The sequence below is a fragment of the Eretmochelys imbricata genome, chromosome 7 (assembly GCF_965152235.1).
Source record: "Eretmochelys imbricata isolate rEreImb1 chromosome 7, rEreImb1.hap1, whole genome shotgun sequence".
Lineage (NCBI taxonomy): Eukaryota > Metazoa > Chordata > Testudines > Cheloniidae > Eretmochelys > Eretmochelys imbricata.
Genome location: NC_135578.1, coordinates 96,517,974 through 96,537,534, shown reverse-complemented (window position 1 = coordinate 96,537,534; position 19,561 = coordinate 96,517,974). Strand labels below are relative to the sequence as shown.

The window sequence follows — 19,561 nt, the reverse complement described above, 5'->3', positions numbered from 1 at the left end:
AACAAGAACTGGGTTTTTTGGTAGAAATCATAAATAATTTCAACCAGTTTTAATAATTCCACCACTAGAAATTTCACTTGTCTCCCAGAAAATCAAGTTTCGATTGACTATAAAATTATTAATTATTATTAATATTACTGCAGCGCCTAGAAGCCTGAACCCCAGTTGAGACCTTGTTGTGCTGCACACTGTATGGGCACATAGTAAGAGACAGACCTTGCCCCAAAGAGTTTACAGTTTCAATCCTTATCGACACTGCAAGTATCCAATCACATTACTATGTTTCCACACAGGCCGCTATCTCACTTGCAAATAGTTATTCATCTTTTAGACCCACCTTTGAACAGTTATTCCCTTTTTGAATTTGCTCTTCAACTGCTGTTCAGTGAAGGCCCTGCACTTATTCTTGAGAATCAGGGAAAAAACAGACTCTGAGGAGAAAGGAAATCTACGTATGAGATTCTGAAAACCTTTAGGCCTGGAAAAGTTCCTGCAAAGACCTACTCATGTGATTAACTTTATGCATTGTGAGTATCCCATTAACTTTTTTGGGACTACTTACAGCTCATAAAGTAAAGAACATGAGAAGTCTTTGCAGGATTGAGGCATTAGTATGGATGTAAAAGTTAGCTTCTCCCACTCAATGTTATTTAAAGAGACAAGAGGATACCCATTAAAGAAAAATAATGTGGTTTTGTTCCTATCAGTTTCAAAATTTTTGTCAAGACAAACTTCCTTTAACATGTTGTGATATACAAAACTCGTTCCCCTACCCTAAGAATAATGTTAGAGTGGGGAAACAATGTAATATTTCTATGAAAAATTTAATTTTCCTGATACTCATGAAGGCCCCCCCAAAGTTCTTCATAAATGGTAATGGATAGGATTGGTATTTTGAATATGTTTTGATACCAAAATATGCTCTAAATCTGTGAATTGCTCAAATAGAACTATTTGTCTTTCCAAAAAAATGGGGGCTATTCAAGAAAATAAAAGCCTCCTTTCTGTAGTGTGCTTGCTCACACCTTTCTCAGGCTTCAAGAATTGTTTTTATCCACTGCCAGTTCATAAAGTTAGATGAAACCTGGAAGTATGAACATCTGCATTTTAGCAGGGATTCAAAACTATTTTGGACATCAGTCTGAATGTCACTTTGCAGTGAACTGGAATTGAGTTATTCCACAGGGCAGTAGAATGAGCAATAATGAGAATCAGTGTCTGTCAAATGCAAAAATGATTGATCTATGTAAGCAAAAATAGATATTCAAATGCTTGCTCTTAATACCTAGGTGTTCTCAATATGTTCTCAACTGGACCATATATATTAATGTATAAACTGTATAATGTATAAACTCTAATTTAATGTAAAATACCTTTCAAAGGTGTTTTATTGATGTATAAGCCATGTATTGATTAATGTATACACAGCACAATTGCCGCCTGCTATGTGATACTTCTCCCACCTTGGGTGCCAATCATCTATGCCGGTTAAGAGAAGCCTTCCCTAGAGCATGCACAACCGGTATGCCTGTAAAGAAGTCTCAGTTTTATAGCATATGTAATTTATAAACTCTGCATTTCCAAGCTCCAGCAATTTTCCCTCTTCCTGTTGGACTTGATGGGCTTTGCCTTTAGAAGTCTGATACAACTCATCCTTTCATTTATCAGTTTATACCAGCTTTTATTTTTCTACACCACCTATAGTATTTCTTTTGAGATACTCAGACCATGCACTCAGATTCAATTGTCAAATTTTGTCATAAAATTGCATTATTTATAATCCAATTTTACTTTTTTTACAAATGGCAAAGGATCATAGATAAACTTGTTCCGCACAAACTATTTATTATATTTAACAAAAACATTCACTGGTTGGTTTCTCTATAACTACAGGGGGCTATAATATCAATGATGTCCAGTTCTACTGGACCAGAGGAAATGATTCAGTTCGAGGCTTGGAGATACTCCAGTTGGCACAATATACAGTAGAAGATCATTTTACTTCAGTATCTGAAGCAGTCTATGAAACAGGTAGGAACTCCCTTTGAGAACTTTTCTCTTGAAGTTCAGAATATGGGGATGAAAGTAGAACGGTGTGAAGGAACTAAATAATTTGCCTTTCTTTTAGTATTTGCAAAAATGAAAAATCTCATCCAATTTCATTCATGTAAGCTATATGGCTTGTATGATATTCTTTAGGGAATTTGTAGCCTCTTAGAAAATGCACTCGACTGTTCAAACGTTTACAGTTATTGGACTTCTGTGGTAACATCTTGGAAAGTTACATACAATTTGAAGAAGCTGATTTCAGGCAAAGTTCTGCTCATGCAGCTCTTAGCTGAAGCTTATGTTGTATGCTATACAGAATACATGGAGAAGAGAGAGAAGGAGGAAAAGTGTTTAATGTAACAATGAGGTTGTAAAGTGAAACATTCACATGACAGGGAATTCTAAAAGATATGCATCTAAATTTTCAAAAGTAACTAGTGATTTTAAGTGCACAACTTAAGACACCTTAAATAACCTGGCCACTGAAAATCAGATATCTTTCAGGTTTCCTTAATTGGGCAAGCGAAAAATCACTAGTCACTTCTGAAAACATAAACCAATATTTATCCCACAGTGTTAAAGACTTGTACAACTTACGAGAAATGCAGACTTTGCCACGAGGGCTTGTAAGTTAAACCACAGCTTTTTGGTTTTGGCAGTTTCAGTCAAACCTTGATAAGCAGAACCTTGAATAAGCAAAACTGTGAGTTACCTTACCTAAGATATCTAGGGTGCTATAAATAATCATATTAGAAGTTCCATAGGACTTCTGCAACTTTGATTCATCATAGAACAAAGTGGTGGAAAATATTTCTTTAGCTGTGAGATTTGACTTTCTGACTGTATAAGTTATGGTGGCTGTTCTGGAGATGCTAAAGGATCTTTCAAAGGGAAGAAGAGCTATCAGACATGCTTTATGCTCCTTGAGTTATTCACTGACTCTTCTTTGTTCCTGTTTTATGGTACATATTAAATACTATTTGTCTTATGCACAACCTACCATGCCAACCATAAGGATTTTCTTTATGTAAGGACTCCTAATGCACCCATTTACATTGTAATTCGGGTCTCTGGAGCATGCTTTCCTGACCCTCAGTTTCACACAGATTGCAACTTCTTTCCTCTACTGCATTGTTGGGATTTTATTCTTGAATAACACAGTATAGAAGGAAACACTATGATCTAACCTGAAATATTAACTCAGGTTAAAGCATCAAAATCCTCTAAATGGATATAAAAATACAGATGAAACACAGAATAGCAGGCTTCATTATCACAAAGAGTCTTGCTACTTATATAACTGGCATCTGTTTCCCTTCCTCCCTTCCACAGCCCCTAGATAAACTGCAGCAGGCTCAGTCAAAGGAGAATAACCCTTTAGTGCTGTTCAGCATAGCCAAACTACATGTGTAATGATGTGGGGGGAAAAGTCAAAGGCCTCTACTTTCCATTGTCCATCACCTTAGGGTTGCTTCAACATTGAGTGCTTGGCCTGAGACACGAAGGGCCTAACTTTACCGATGGGCTGACAACCTACAATTCCAATGGGCTTCAATAGGAAATATAGATGCTGAACACCTCTGAAAAGCAGGCCCTGCATGTCTCAGGCTGGGCAGACATCCAAAGTGAGTGGATGTGTTTGAAAATGTAGGCCACAGTGTATTCGATATTCCTCTTAAAACAGAATTCCAAAGTAACAATGTCTAGATAAACAGGAGCTGTATTTCTGTACAGTTATGTTCTTTGGTTTGGAATGAAAATCATCATTGATTCTACTTGGGGCAGAGAGGCAGTGCAAAACTTTTGGAACCATGGTCAGAGTGGCAGTGAATGGCATAGGTGGAGGGAAGTCTCTTGACTTATTACATGCCCTGCAGGGGGAAAGTACAGCAAACACACATACACTGTTAAATGAGAGGTTTGAGAGCAGATCCATGCATAATGCACATCGAAAGGACCAGAAACTCTGCATAGGAAGTACAGAGCAGTAGTTATTGCTATTCTGGACAATAGCTGGAACAACAGCCATAGAGGAGCTGCACTGCAGTCCCACAACCCAGTTGCCAGGAAGAGGAATGGAGAACCTACTCCTTCCCCAGTTTCATTTATTCAGGAAGGGTGATCTTCATCCTAAACAGTAATAGCCCATTTTGGTCACATACTGCAATTTTCTGTAATCAGCTATGTTTGAGGCACCTTTCAAATTTTATTTAACTCTTCTCATTGTGCCCTTATTTATGCAAAAAGCAACACCTTGTAAGGCACAAGAGGAGAAGCAAGGGATGCATGGCTAAAGCTGTATTAATGCCTTTGTACAGGATGTACACCATACATCTCAACTGCCACCCAAGGGGTTAGTATAGATATTTAATGGGGGAGAGGAGATTGTGTTCTTTGTGCCTGAATGCACACTTCTTTGTGGAATTGCATGGGATAACAAAAGTGCATCTTATATAAAGAGCTCTGTGTAGCACTTTATCTAGAGTAAATTTCACCAGGAAGAATACAGGAAATAGCCATGGGCCAGATTCTCCCCTCCACTTGCACTGAGCAGAAATGAGAAAGGGAACACAGAAAGCTAAAAACAGCATCCCTGTAGCATGGTTCCCCCTACAAGCCCCTCCCACTGCCACTGATTGTTGGGGGCAGAGATGTGGGAGAAGTTGTTCTATGTGGCATGTTCTCATCAGCCAGAAGTACGCACAGTAAGGATTTCAGTGAGTTATAGACCAGAACTTTATTATACAATTGGATATACAGGATGATTATCAACTGCCAAAGATAAATGTTATAGCTTGAGAAGGAAATCTGTTTATTTAATCTTGGGTATATTTCTCATGTGGTACAGTGACATTCCATATTGATAAAACCATGGTTATGATAGTGATATCTGTTTGAAGAATCAGAATCAACGTTGGAGACTAGCGTATGGCTTTGGACTCCAACAGCCAAATTCAGAGACAAGTTATAAAATGGGGTAAGCCTTACACTCAGACTTCCTTAGACTTTACACCTGCTTTACCATTGCATAGGGGAGTCTATATTGATATAGCTGATATGCCACTGAGCCAGAAAAGGCATATGCTATGTTGAGTGAGAAACATTTTTACTTACACCTTCTGCTCCTCACTGTTTATGTTACACCTGTTTATTTTCATGTAACAATATTCTGAATGTAAGTATATGCAAGGGTATCTAACTAAGTGTAAGGAAGTCTAAGGCTATGTTTTCACTACAGAGTTAGCTTGAGTGATTCATACTAGAATTAGTCCTCTTGAGTTAGCCTGGCTTGAGTGAGAGTCACTGCAAAATTACACTTCATTTGCACAGACTGATTGCAATCAGCTGACAAATTGTGCTACCTCAAGCTTTACCTTCTGCCCCCTCTCAGGCCAGACAATTCAAGTTTATAGTACCACAACTCTCAAGTTACAGGTTTGTGGGTATGGACAGTACCTATTCGACATTGGTGAGGCCTCATCTGGAGTACTGTGTCCAGTTTTGGGCCCCACACTACAAGAAGGATGTGGATAAATTGGAAAGAGTCCAGCGAAGGGCAACAAAAATGATTAGGGGTCTGGAACACATGAGTTATGAGGAGAGGCTGAGGGAACTGGGATTGTTTAATCTGCAGAAGAGAAGAATGAGGGGGGATTTGATAGCTGCTTTCAACTACCTGAGAGGTGGTTCCAGAGAGGATGGTTCTAGACTATTCTCAGTGGTAGAAGAGGACAGGACAAGGAGTAATGGTCTCAAGTTGCAGTGGGGGAGGTTTAGGTTGGATATTAGGAAAAACTTTTTCACTAGGAGGGTGGTGAAACACTGGAATGCGTTGCCGAGGGTGGTGGTGGAATCTCCTTCCTTAGAAGTTTTTAAGGTCAGGCTTGACAAAGCCCTGGCTGGGATGATTTAATTGGGGATTGGTCCTGCTTTTGAGCAGGGGGTTGGACTAGATGACCTCCTGAGGTCCCTTCCAACCCTGATATTCTATTCTATTCTATTCTATGACAGAACTCAAGTTAGGGACAACACGCAAATAGCTCAAGTTATCTCTACTATGAAGACGACACCTCCACTATATCTCATATCTCATCCTTCTTTCAGTTATACACAGGAGAGCAGTTTTATTAGATTGCCTAATACTTTCTATTATAGAAGATTCTTCTGACCTTTTTTGAAAAGCTGTGTCACCTCCATTGTTTCCTTGTATGCAGCAGGTCTTTGAAATTTGGCAGGGAGAAAGCCCTCAGACTAGAAGAGTGCCTTTTCTTTGTGCCTTGCAATTCCATGCAGATTAACTGAGGGTAGGTCTACCCAGTGAGTGGCAGTGAGTCTCAGAGCCAGGGTGACAGACTCAGGCTTGTTCTGCAGCACTAAAAATAGCTGTGTAGACATGCAGCTCAGGCTGGAGCTTGGGTTCTGAAGCCCAGGGATGGGGTGGGTCTTCCGAGCCTGTTCTCCAGCCTGAGCCACATTTGTCTACCCAGCTATTTTTAGGGTCGCAGCAGAAGCCTAAGTCTGTTGACCTGGGTACTGAGGCTTGCTGTGTGGACTATTCTGAGTTATAAACTGTTAAAAAACTCTAGGGTCACAAAATAGAGCATGAGCTCCTGGTGTCCTGGAAGAGAGACCATTCAGTCTCAGCATGTAGTGCCAGTGGCCCATCACCTACACTTGAGGACAGCAGCATTCCCCTGCTGTCAGCTAATACCATTTGTTCGGTCGTTCAAGCTGTGCTGCAGTGTTGAAGTTTCAGGGGTCAAACTCTTCTGATGAATGGGTGGGAGGATTGTTACAGATGTACCTAACAGAATTTGTGTTTAGCTTTTTCCTTTTAAAAATCCTAGGAAATTACAAGGAAAACATTGCTTAGAGAATGTTATATAGGTTGCAAAATCAAGTTAGAAAATGCCAGATTTACAGTTGCTTGCACAACTGTAATACTTTATGTTACAATCTGTCATTACATGATTGCACAGTGTTTTTCCCCAGCACCTTTGCCTCATTAAATGCACAACATGGATGAAGAGAGGGGAAGAATTAGCAAAGGAAACCGTAAATTTGACATTTTTAAACTTTTGAATGCTTGACTTTAGCCTGATCTACACTTGAAAATTTTACTGGAATAACTCTTTTGCTTAAGGAAGTGATTTTTAAAAGATATATAGTTATATCGGCAAAACCTCTAGTATAAATGCAGTTATATCGGTATAAAGGAGATTTATGTCAGTATAGTTTTCTTTTCCCTGTAAGAATAGCTACTACTGGGGGGGTGGAGGAGGAGAAGTGATAGGTCAGTGGTTTGAGCATTGGCCTGCTAAACCCAGGGCTGTGAGTTCAACAGCCTTTGAGGGGGCTATTTAGGGATCTGGTCCTGCTTTCAGCAGGGGATTGGACTAGATGACCTCCTGAGGTCCCTTCCAACCCTGATAGTCTATGATTCTGTATAAATCTCCTATTGTACTATATAACTGACCCCATTAAGGATGTTGAACTCTCAACTATACTGGCATAGTTAAAGCAGTACAACTTTCTAATGTAGCCAAGCCCTTTGTAACCTTAATAACTTCTTTAGACCAGTTTTTTGTATGTTTTAAAAATACTGTAAACGTTTAAATGTAAGCAGCCATATTCTAGTCTGGTAGCAATAAGACAGACCAGCGTGTGCATTTGTAGGCTGTGGTTGCACTTCACGCTGTTAAAAAGTACTCTGAACCTCATACTTCACAGTGCACCTGAGGGATGCACAAATAGCCTATTAATGCAGATATTGCTTTTGTGGCTTACAGCTAAAGTGCATCCATATTTATAAAGCACACTCATGACTCATGGCACACAATATTAGAAACGAACACGTAACTTCACTTAGTCAAACAAAATAGCTCAAGCCAACTGACCACAGTGAATACCTGAATTTCGCCCTTTCATTGATATTCTGGTAGAAGTAGTAATTACAGAGGTTGGAAAAATTGGAATTTTTAAAAGTTAAAGGTTATCATCATTTTGTAACGTTCAAAATAAAGTCTGTACTGAACATTAATTGTGGGTCAAGTTATGTTAATAAAAAATCAGATTGTTTCTTTATTTTCATGCATTATAGCCTAGAGGGAACATAAGGTAAAGGCAAATTCACATCCTGAACTTTAATTGCACAGATGTACAAAAGCTCACTTAGGACTCTGGGACTATGAAGGACGAAATTCAGACTTAGCATAAGGGTGTGTAATTCCACTACTTATGCCAAGTCTGCATTTGGCTCCAAGGTTCAGATCTTTGTGCAAATCATAGAAACATAAGATTGGAAGGGACCGCAAGAGATCTTCTAGTGCAGTTCCCTGCACTCAATGCAGGACTAAGTATTATCTAGACCATCCCTGATAGGTGTTTGTCTAACCTGCTCTTAAAAATTTCCAATGATGGAGATTCCACAGCCTCCCTAGGCAATTTATTCAAGTACTTAACCACCCTAACAGTTAGGAAGTTTTTCCTAATGCCCTTGCTGCAATTTTAGGCCATTATGTCTTGTCCTATCCTCAGAGGTTAAAGGGAACAATTTTTCTCCCACCTTGTAACAACCTTTTATATACTTCAAAACTGTTATCATTTGTCCCTACCCCCCCCCCCCCACCACCAGTCTTCTCTTCTCCAGATTAGACAAATCCAATTTTTTCAATGTTCCTTCATGGGTCATAATTAGGCCTCCAGTTGAGACTTAATCAGCGCAGAGTAGAGCGAAAGAATTATTTCCTGTGTCTTGCTTACAACACTTCTGCTAATACATCCCAGAATGATGTTGCTTTTTTTGCAACAGTGTTACACTGTTGACTCATATTTAGCTTGTTATCCACTGTGACCCCCAGATCCCTTTCCACAATACTCGTTCCTAGGCATTCATTTCCCGTTTTGTATGTGTGCAACTGATTGTTCCTTCCTAAGTGGAATAGTTTGCATTTCATCATATTTACTTCAGACCATTTCTCCAGTTTGTCCTGATCATTCTGAATTTTAATCCTATCCTCCAAAGCACTTGCAACTCCTCCCATCTTGGGGGGTTTATAAGTGTACTTTATATGCCATTGTCTAAATCATTGAAGGCATTGACCAGAACTGGACCCTGAACTAATCCCTGTGGGACCCCACTTGATATATGCCCTTCCAGCTTGACCATGAACCACTGATAACTACTCCCTGGGAATGGTTTTCCAACCAGTAATGCACCCACCTTATAGTCGTTCCATCTCGGTTGTATTTCCCTAGTTTGTTTATGAGAAGGTCATGTGAGACAGTATCAGAAGCCTTACTAAAGTCAAGATATATCACATCTGCTCCCTGTCCCCATCCACAAGACTTGTTACTCTGTCAAAACAGGTTATTAGGTTGGTTTGACATGATTTGTTCTTGACAAATACATGCTGTTATTTATCACCTTATTATCTTCTAGTTGTCTGGAAATGGATTGCTTAATTATTTGTTCCATTATCTTTTTGGGTACTGAAGTTCAGCTGACTGGTCTGTAATTCCCTGGGTTGTCCTTATTTCCCTTTTTATAGATGGGCACTATATTTACCCTTTTGCAGTCCCCTGGAATCTTACCCGACATCCATGACTTTTCAAAGATAATCGCTAATGACTCAGATAGCTTCTCAGTCGGCTCCTTGAGTATTCTAGGATGTATTTCATCAGGCCGTGGTGACTTGAAAACATCTAACCTGTTTAAGTTATTTTTAACATGATCTTTCCCTATTTTAGCCTCTGATCCTACCTCATTTTCACTGCCATTCATTAAGTTAGACGTCCAATTGCTACTAAACTTTTTGTTGAAAACTGAAACAAAAAACTCATTTAGCACTTCTGCCATTTCCACATTTTCTGTTATTTCCCCCCCCCCCCCCCCCACGCACCCTGCTTATTGAGTTACGGGCCTACCCTGACCTTGGTCGTCTTCTTATTTCTAACGCATTTGTAGAATATAAATATTACCTTTATGTCTCTAGCTAGTTTAATCTCCTTTTTTGCCTTGGCCTTTCTAATTTTGTCACTACATATTTGTGTTATTTATTTATATTCTTAGTTTGCCATTGGACCTCATTTCCATTTTTTGTAGAACTCTTTTTTGAATTCAGATAATTGAAGGTCTCCTGGTTACACCAGGGTGGTCTCTTGCCATACTTCATATCTTTCCTACACAGTGGGATAGTTTGCTCTTGTGCCCTTAATAATGTCTCTTTGAAAAACTACCCACTCTCATGAACTGATTTTTCCCTTAGACTTGCTTCCCATGGCATCTTACCTACCAACTCCCTGAGTTTGCTAAAGTCTGCCTTCTTGAAATCCATTGTCTTTTTTGTGCTATTTTCCCTCTTACTATTCCATAGAATCAATACTCCTAACACTCCTTAGAATCACTTTTCACCCAAGATGCATTTCACTTTCAAATTCTCAATCAGTTCTTCCAAATTTGTCAAAATCACATCTAGAACAGCCTTTCCCCTAGTGGCTTTCTCCATCTTCTGAAATAAAAAAAAGTTTCCAATACATTCCAAGAACCTGTTGGATAATCAGCATAACTTCACTGAATTCATCAGATCTACAATCACTTAGAGTGGTTGAGGATCTGACCCTGAATGTCTTACTATTGAAGGCAGTAAACATAAGAGGAACAGTTGTACCACAAACAATACAAACATTGTAATGCAATATATATATATTTTTAAAAAGAGTGGACCATGAAAATACAAAGAAACTGTAGTTATGGTTTTTGAAAAGAAATACAAACTGTAGCCCAACAAGATTTGTGAAAGTACTTGTAACCCACATATAGGGGAATAATAAATAAAAGAGCCATGAACAAATGAACCCGAATGGATGCAGCCACTACACCTAATTCTATGTTATAAAAATATAATTATCATGTCAGTTTAAATAATATTTGCTGGTGCCAATTGCTAATATGCTGCAAATAGCTACATTTAAATATGTTTCCAAAAGTCAAATTCTTAAGGTTGCCTTGTGATGAAGTAGATTGATTTAGTTAATTGATTTTCCCATAGATTAGGAGTTTTGTTCCATCCTCCTACTCCACTTACCCCCAATTTAATACCCAGCACAAAACCTAATTGCTCAGGTTAATGTATAGAATGGATGACTCTGACATATACTGAATATAGGTTTACTTTAAGAAAGGCTCTCCTCTCTACACTGGAATTTTAGCAAAACAAAATTGACAAGAATTACAATATTGGTTTACCAGTTTGGACCTAATTAGAGCTTTTACTGCCAAAGTATCAGAAATGGAAAGTTAACAGATTTGTTGGGAAGTGTGCAAGACAAATGTAGAAAAAACATTTTTAACGTTAAAAATTGACATTTGCAAGAAATTGTGGTAAGTGGCACCATCTAACATTACCTTATACCAACTAATTGTTTGTTTCAAAAGATTGTTTGCTGCTCTTTTCACAGGATGCTATCCAAAGTTAGTATTCCATTTTGAGCTCAAGAGGAACATCTTGTATTTCATACTAGAGACATATGTACCATCCATCTTGCTAGTTGTACTCTCCTGGGTATCATTCTGGATAAGCCAATCATCAGTTCCATCCAGAATCTGCATAGGTGAGTAAGTAAAAAGACAAAATGGAGGTTAAACATTAAAAGGTGTTCTTTGTTGCATGGTACATAGCATTCATTTCCAGAAAGTGCAAAGACTTCTGTATTTTAGGCAATTACTTCTTTGGTTTGCCATACATGCAATACATCATGTAGATTCCCCTCAGATTTTTATTTCTGTGCATTATTTAACAAGGAAAATGTCCTGGGAAGCCATAGGGAGTCTAGATGGCAGACAAGCACAAAGAACATTCAGTCATTCCTGAACTCACTTCAAAACATTCAAGTACAACGTGTTGCACACAAGAAAGAATTATGAGGTGTTTGTGAGGATGAACAATACATACTAATTAACACACGAATAACGGAAGAGAAAGTACTGTACGAGAGTAAAATAACACATTTTAAATGAGAGAGAGAGAGAGAGATGTGGAGTTGGGAAGAAAAAGAATCAGCTGCCACAAGACTGAGATGTTCAGAGCAGAGGAGAAACAATTATAAGATGTATAGCCTCATGCTTCTGGATTTGTAAGAAGGAAAGGTGTCCATACAGAGTGAACACAGTTGAATGGAGTGGTGTTAGCACTATGTGTGTAACTTCATAGAAATGGTCACTGTACCTACTTTCATGCAAATGCTACACAGCAGAAATACAAGATAATTACACTGTGGTTATAAAAAATCATTGTGAACCATCTTTGTAGTCAGGGAATATCCAGACCATTTGCATAATACCGTAATATCACAAGTGGACACAGCATGAGTCATTTCAGTTCCTCTCATTTTAGATTACAGACTCTCTGGATTATTAACCTTGTTTTTCTATTTCTTTTAAACACGGGAATTCAAAATCTTAAACATATTTAAAAGTCTTATTTCCAGAATATCCAGCAGTAAATGGGGAAATGCGATTGCACACACTGAACAGTTCACAGTGATCATAAAGCTCAGAAATCACTAGTTTGCAGCTATTCCAAATGCTGCATAGAATGCCATAACTAACACCACTTTTACCTCATTCCTTGTGTTCCGCAGGCGTCACAACAGTGCTTACTATGACAACTCTCATGATGGGAGCCAGGACTTCACTTCCTAATGCTAATTGCTTCATAAAGGCAATTGATGTATACCTTGGTATTTGTTTTAGTTTCATCTTTGGGGCTTTGTTGGAGTATGCTGTGGCTCATTTCTGTACTCTTCATCGTTCCAATTTGAGGGTACTCACAAAGGTATTTAAATTTTTAAATATTTGAGTAGAACAAATACCTCGGGAACTCCTTGTCAGGAGAGTACATTACCTGCATTAGCACTAATGGGAATTGTACATACATTTAATGGAAATATTTCTTACAACAAGGACACTAAAAGGCATTATGGGTCTAACAAAAACTAAGATTTCTAATACCCCTTGAACTTTGGGGTATTAGAAAGCCAGCTCTGAATTTTGCAGCTTAGGCCCTCTTTACTAGGGGACACTTTATGTCTCTCAGTTATATCCACACAACCCAATGACAGTAACAAAGAATAGTTCATGAATCACTGAAGTCTTTGGCACTATTATTGTGGCATTTATATTGCAGCTGTATGTGGGAGAAGGCATGGAATTGTCTACCCCCGGAGGAGGAAAGGCAGAGTTTGGGGCTGTTCCATGCACAGAAGGGGGTAAGCAATCTGCCATATCCATTAAGATGGAGAAAATTACTTCCCCGAATGAATACTCCTTGCTCTGCAGAGTGGCATGGAGTGGGTGGGGCAGGGCCATAGCTCTGACTCCGCCTTAACCTGTTTTAAATGCAGGGACTGCTACTACAGGAGGCCCTTACATAACTACACAAGAGTTGGGCAATCCTCTGAGCTGTCTCTACAAAGGCCACTCATAATCTGACTCTTGCCATGATCATAAAACTCTCAGTACTGTTTAGATGCAACCAAGAGCAGCATATTTGGGTCACAATCACTTACTAGCATTTCCTCTTATAGCTTAGGAAATTATTTTTGTAACTTCTTGTCTTCCACCTTGCTTGCCCAGGTATTAAGCATGATATCTACTCCATCCCTTGAAACTGTCCGGGGCACATGCTACATGATATCCTGACCTTTCTATGGTCTCTAGTTCGAAGTGTCTGTTTCCCATATAACCCCATTCTTAGCAGCAGTTGCAATCACTACATTCACAATTCAATGCCCCACACTGTTGGTTACATCGGTGGAAGTGCTCCTCGTGAGGACATGCACCACCAAGAGAAAAAGCTAGTATGGACATGAAAAATCACAGTAATTACTGTGGTGGCAGTATATCAACCTAACTTAGGTTGACTTAATTTTGTAATATAGATAAGGCCTGAGCAAGGCTAAGACATGTAGTCTGAGGGTATTCTCTGGGAATGGTTGCAAATGCAGCAGCTAAAGATTTGTTTGGCAAGCTGGGTGTGGGTGAGAGAGAGGCATAAAGCCAAGAGAAAGCCATCTGAAAGTGAGAGAAGCAGTCGTGAGCATGGAGCAGAGATAGTGCTCCTTGGACACAGAAATGACTGAAGGACCAGACTTAGAAATTGTGAGCAAGGAAATTTCAGGGAAATAGGGCTTTGTGCACAAATCTGATTTTGAGTAGAGAAATTGTGCATACAAAATTGCAGAATCAAAATTCAGAAGACAAAGTAGAAACCATTTTCTAATGGTAGCCTTAAACAATGAGTAAGAATGATTTGTGTTGCACTCTGTTTTAGTATTTAAATGAGTTTGTTCAAGATCCAGCATTGGTTAAATTGGCACATTTTAGTTCTTTTGATGTGCTGGGGATTTACGGTTTATAATATGAAATATGAAATAGCTAGCCATATACAGACACCTGCAGTAGCAAGTTCCACGTGAGCCATGATCAACACAGACAACATCAAAGTCGATGACAAAAACTGATGAGTCACCTGCTGCATGGGAATTCAAGCACGATGTCCCATTCATTTCAATTCAATTAACCCACTGCATAAGAGTCTGAATAAACCAACAGGTTACCTTTCAAAGGCCTTACATCTTACTTTCTTCTGTACGAAGAACAGAACCCACCTTTATGACTAAAGAAACCCTTTGACTCTTTCCCCTGCATAAAAGAAAGGAATCCTCATCTAGCAGTATTTTTTTAAATTCACCTTTGGCTAGAGAACAAGCCTGGAAATTTTCATCCTGAAAGGAGAAAGTGCCACAAATTGAAAATGGGGTAGTAGTGGAAACACTCATTCTTATACCTACTGGTCACACCTGTTGCAGCTACAATGCACAGCATCATGTTGCCTTTACAAACATTTTAAATTGGCTTGGCAAAGGAATCTCCAGGTGCACGAGATACCAGGACACTCTTGGATGAAACACTTAATCTTGAAAAATCTATAATTTTCAGCAGAAGTGACACCTTTCCTCCTGTCAGCTGTTGGATGTCAAACACTTCAGTTAATATAGACAGCAAAAGCAGATAACATATACAGTACTTTTCAGCTCTCATACAGTACCTTTTCATGGATGCTGCTGATTTTTGTATTCAAACAAATCCCTTTATCGTGCCATCTGCTATTCTCTCATTAAGAGCTGAGAGTGAGAGAAGAGTAAATGGCATCACCTTTAAAAAATACAGCTGCAATTGAATTCTCTCTTGAAATGCAAGGTTTTCATAATGTAAAGCAGCATAATTATTCTTCTCACACAGTTCCCCAAAGCCCCTCTTTTTCTGAAGTCCCCCAACATCCCTGATTTGTAAGGCAGATAGCTATTTGTAGTTCTGTTGTAGATTCTCTTTCTTCTTTTCACAGGTGCAATATGATAATCAAACTTGTGCTGTAAATGCATCTTTTTATGTTCTGTGAAAAAAGAGTGGCTTGTAACGCAGCAACAGGAGTGAAACGTGCACCACGCCATAGACAGCATTTTCCACTCAAGTTTTAAGGCTTCCTAGGGAAAATAAGTTAAGAATAGCCTAATAAAGTATAAGCCACCTGTGAATCATTTCCGTGCAGCTGTGTGAAAAGAAAAATGGCACATAGGCAGTGTCCTTTCCTGCTGTGCTATAAAACTGTAATTCTGTACAAATTTTATTTGACTTTACTTGGGTGAGAAATCAAATTTTAAACTGAACAATGCACTAACTCCCACCATTTTTAAAACACAGATGTTGTTCTGCTCCTTTTCTCTTTCTAATAAATGAGAACCTGGGAACAGTCAGATTTCTTCTGGCAGGTTTCTTGATTTTATTAACTTTTGAAGTGCCAGTTACAATCATTATGACTCAGCATTGATGCTTTGTTTAAAGTGTCAGAGACACTGCTGGGAAGGATTTTCTCTGGCATCATGAGAACGATGTTGTGCTGAGTACAGTTTTTAAAGTCAACTAGCTCAGAAATTGAAATGTGTAGTAGAGATAGGTTCAAAGTAAAACTCAATTGCTAGCATTTCCTCAGGCAGTGCTTAAAATCCAGACTGGAATTTTATGGCTTAATCTTATCTGTAGTTTATAAACATATTTTTAATCTCAGTTTTTGATTTCAAATTACTGACATTGCTGCAAGAAGCTATACTGCAGACGAAAGGAATATTTCCCATCAGGTGCATTTTCTGGGAAGACCCACCGTGTTGTGCATGGTTTCTCTCTGTCAGATGGAAGAGACTAGATTTTTCAAGCAAATTGAAAAACAAAAATGATGGTGATGATAATTTTTCCAATTCCTTCTATTTTGTTTCACTGACTCACTGCATTTTACTTCTAAATCTGAGGTAGAATTCTGACCCCACTGAAGTCAACAGCAGAACTTCCATATTTCAAAGGGTCAGGACTTCAGCCATGAACTTTCTGGCTCAATGCTCTTTCCAATCAAAGCAAAGGAAAAACTCTTGAAATATTTGTGTAGGGCTCAACAAAGCTCTGTTTCAGCAAAGCTCTTAAGCATGTGCTTAACTTTAACCTCCTGAACTTTAAGCATGTGTTTCAAGTGCTTTGCTGGACCAGGAACTGAAATAAGGGATTATGAAATATTGAAGTATTAATTTAGTGGTGGGGTTCGTTCCTCTTCCTCATCCTTGTCAGGATAGATCAACCTTCTTCATGAGCCTAAGAGGCTGAAGAATAGTCTGCCTACTGTGCAAAAAGTAAGATACTCTCAAATTCTGAGGTGCTTGAACTAGCTAGCTAGACCTAGGGATAGCTGCAGCTCCACTGATCTTCTGCTAAAATAATGATGTACTCCTAAACAGTTCCTAGCTGCACAATTAACTTGATCTTTCCAACAAAAAAGTTGTTTATCCCCTTTGATACATTCAACAGATTTCATGCTCACTTCAACGTTTGATGGAACATTTCTGTACAAATCTAGTTTTCCTTTACAGTCAGATTTGAACTTTTGCCAAAAGCTGCCATGTAAGTCATTGTGTTGTCCTATATTTGGCGACTTTGAAAACTGACAGTAGTTACTGCCATGTATGTTTATACCCACTAAAATCAGGTGTGCACTACAAAAAGGGAGTCATAGGGAAACCTAATCATTCAGTTTAGTGCAAATGTAAATATATGCAATGAAACATATGCTTAAGTGCCTCTCTCCTGCTGTTTTGTTTCCTGTCAGGATGAGGATGAAGAGATCGAAGAAGAGATTAATGGAGTACTGGCAACAATTGCAAACAGTTGTAATGTCTCTGACAAGATTAACAAAGTTGATTCAAAGAAAAACATCAATACCAGCAGTAACAGAAAAGAGGAGAAAAGTAAACACAGTGGGTGTAATTCACCAATGACAGTGATGAAAAGACTCTTCTGTATCTCTGACTGCTTCTATGTTAAAAACCCATACCACATAGACAACTATGCCAGACTCTCTTTCCCATTATCATTTATCATAATAAATGTATTTTATTGGGTGTATTATTTGTATTTCTAAGTATTTTAAACTATAAAACTGTCGTGTAAACTTAGGTGAGACATAATGAGTAAAGTTGGGAAAGTTGCATTGGTTTTGTCAGAGTAACATTTTTATTCTACCGTGCATTATGGTTAGGGCCCTACCAAATTCATGGCTGTGAAAAATGCATCACAGACCATGAAATCTGATCTTCTCCATGAAATCTGGCTATCGTAGGAGAGGAGCAGAGGTGGAGGCACCCCAGCTTGGGGGCTCCTACCATGCGCCGGGCTCCAGCTGCTAGTCCTGGCCTAGGCTGGGGCGGGACTTGACTTCTTCTTCCCCTGCAGGGGCTGCTCCTGGATGCAGGTCAGACCCATCTCTGGGATGCTCAACGGCTGCTGGCTGTGAGCCTAGCTCTGAAGGCAGTGCAAAAGGGAGGGTGACTCTCTGTCCCCAACCCGGGCGGAGAGGCTGGGGCCCCAGCTGTCAGCCCCAACCCTGGGCAGAGAAGCTGCTAGGAAAACACGGACGTATGGTAACCCACCCTCCATATCCTGCAACCCTCACTTCTGTGCTGCTGTTGGTGGCGGCATTGGCTTTAGAGCTGGGCACCTGGCCAGCAGCTGCAGCTCTCTGGCTACCCAGCTCTGGTGGGTAAGCAGTACGGGTGGCAATCCCACGACCACCCTACAATAGCCTTGGGACTGCCTCATGACAGCCTTTTGGGTCAGGACCCCCCCACCCCCAAGGTTACAACACTGTGAAATTTCAGATATAAACATCTGAAACCCTGAAATTAACTATTTTTAAAATCCAATGACTGTGAAATTGACCAAAATGCATGACCAAAATGAAATTGACCATGCATTTGGTAGGGCTCTAATTATGGTAAAAGCTTGCCATTTTATCAAATAGTACTTCTGTTGAGTTTCAGGTTAAATTACTGTTCATCTGTTAAATTACTGTAGTATAAGATCTGTTACTGTAAGTTACTATAGTCCAAAATTGACCTATTTTTAGCATGCCTATCCCTCTGTGTACTATTTATCAAAAGCCAAACAGTTCTGTTTTTAAACTTTACATGTTAAATTTTGTAAAATGAGAGAGTTATATAACACTAATTTCTGCACTGTGTCGAATATATTTAAAAATAAAATCCGTAAAGTTATTTTTCTGTTATGGTTCCATCATTATGTTCCCTGTGGCTTTGTCAATAATGCATACATCTCCAAGAATATTATATAACAACACTTTTATCACTGGAGGGTAAAATTTTTTTGCTTAATAGCAAATAAGTGGTTTGAGAGATTGAACTATTAACACAATCCAAAACCACATGTAAGACTTTGGAGCATCGCAAATAATTAGCAACACTGGCCCCTAAAAACACATAGAACTCCCAAAGCCAAAGAGCCTGGATCCAGATCTGTACTCTTCTCAAGTGAAGAGATGTTTAGATGTGGTGTTTAGGTGTGGGCCAGTCTCTAATAGAACGTGGCCATTTATACTGCCATTTACACCTTCTTGTCAACTGTCTAAATGGGCCATCTTGATTATCACTACAAAAGTTTTTTTCTCCTGCTGATAATCGCTCATCTTAACTAATTAGCCTCTCACAGTTTGTATGTCAACTTCCAACTTATCTGTATGTATATATATATATATATATATCCTCTTACTATATGTTCCATTTATGCATCTGATGAAGTGGGCTGTAGCCCACGAAAGCTTATGCTCTAATAAATTTGTTAGTCTCTAAGGTGCCACAAGTACTCCTGTTTTTTTTGCGGATACTGATGAACATGGCTGCTACTCTGAAAGTAGTAATATTATGGAAATTATTAGGTATATGACCCGTTTTTATATTGCTACACAAAAGTTTAGAAATAGTGTTTCTCATCAGCTAACTAGAATTCATTGAGCTGCTCACATGTGTGCACACTGTATATCACAGAAAGGGCAGTGATCTGACAAGTATTTTACATTATAATGCACACATATATGTACCTGTGCAGAATACTGACACC

At 39.0% G+C, this 19,561-nt stretch overlaps 1 protein-coding gene across 1 annotated transcript in view; it reads left to right on the top strand.

Moving 5' to 3' along the window:
* LOC144268203 (gamma-aminobutyric acid receptor subunit pi-like) overlaps positions 1 to 17,616 on the top strand; it is a 43,792-nt gene extending 26,176 nt beyond the window's left edge. The window contains exons 6-10 of the mRNA XM_077822855.1: positions 1,894 to 2,031; positions 11,509 to 11,661; positions 12,691 to 12,884; positions 17,259 to 17,397; positions 17,606 to 17,616. Coding sequence (XP_077678981.1) covers positions 1,894 to 2,031; positions 11,509 to 11,661; positions 12,691 to 12,884; positions 17,259 to 17,397; positions 17,606 to 17,616 — 635 coding nt within the window. The remainder of the gene's footprint in view (positions 1 to 1,893; positions 2,032 to 11,508; positions 11,662 to 12,690; positions 12,885 to 17,258; positions 17,398 to 17,605) is intronic.
* Positions 17,617 to 19,561: the final 1,945 nt, after the last annotated feature.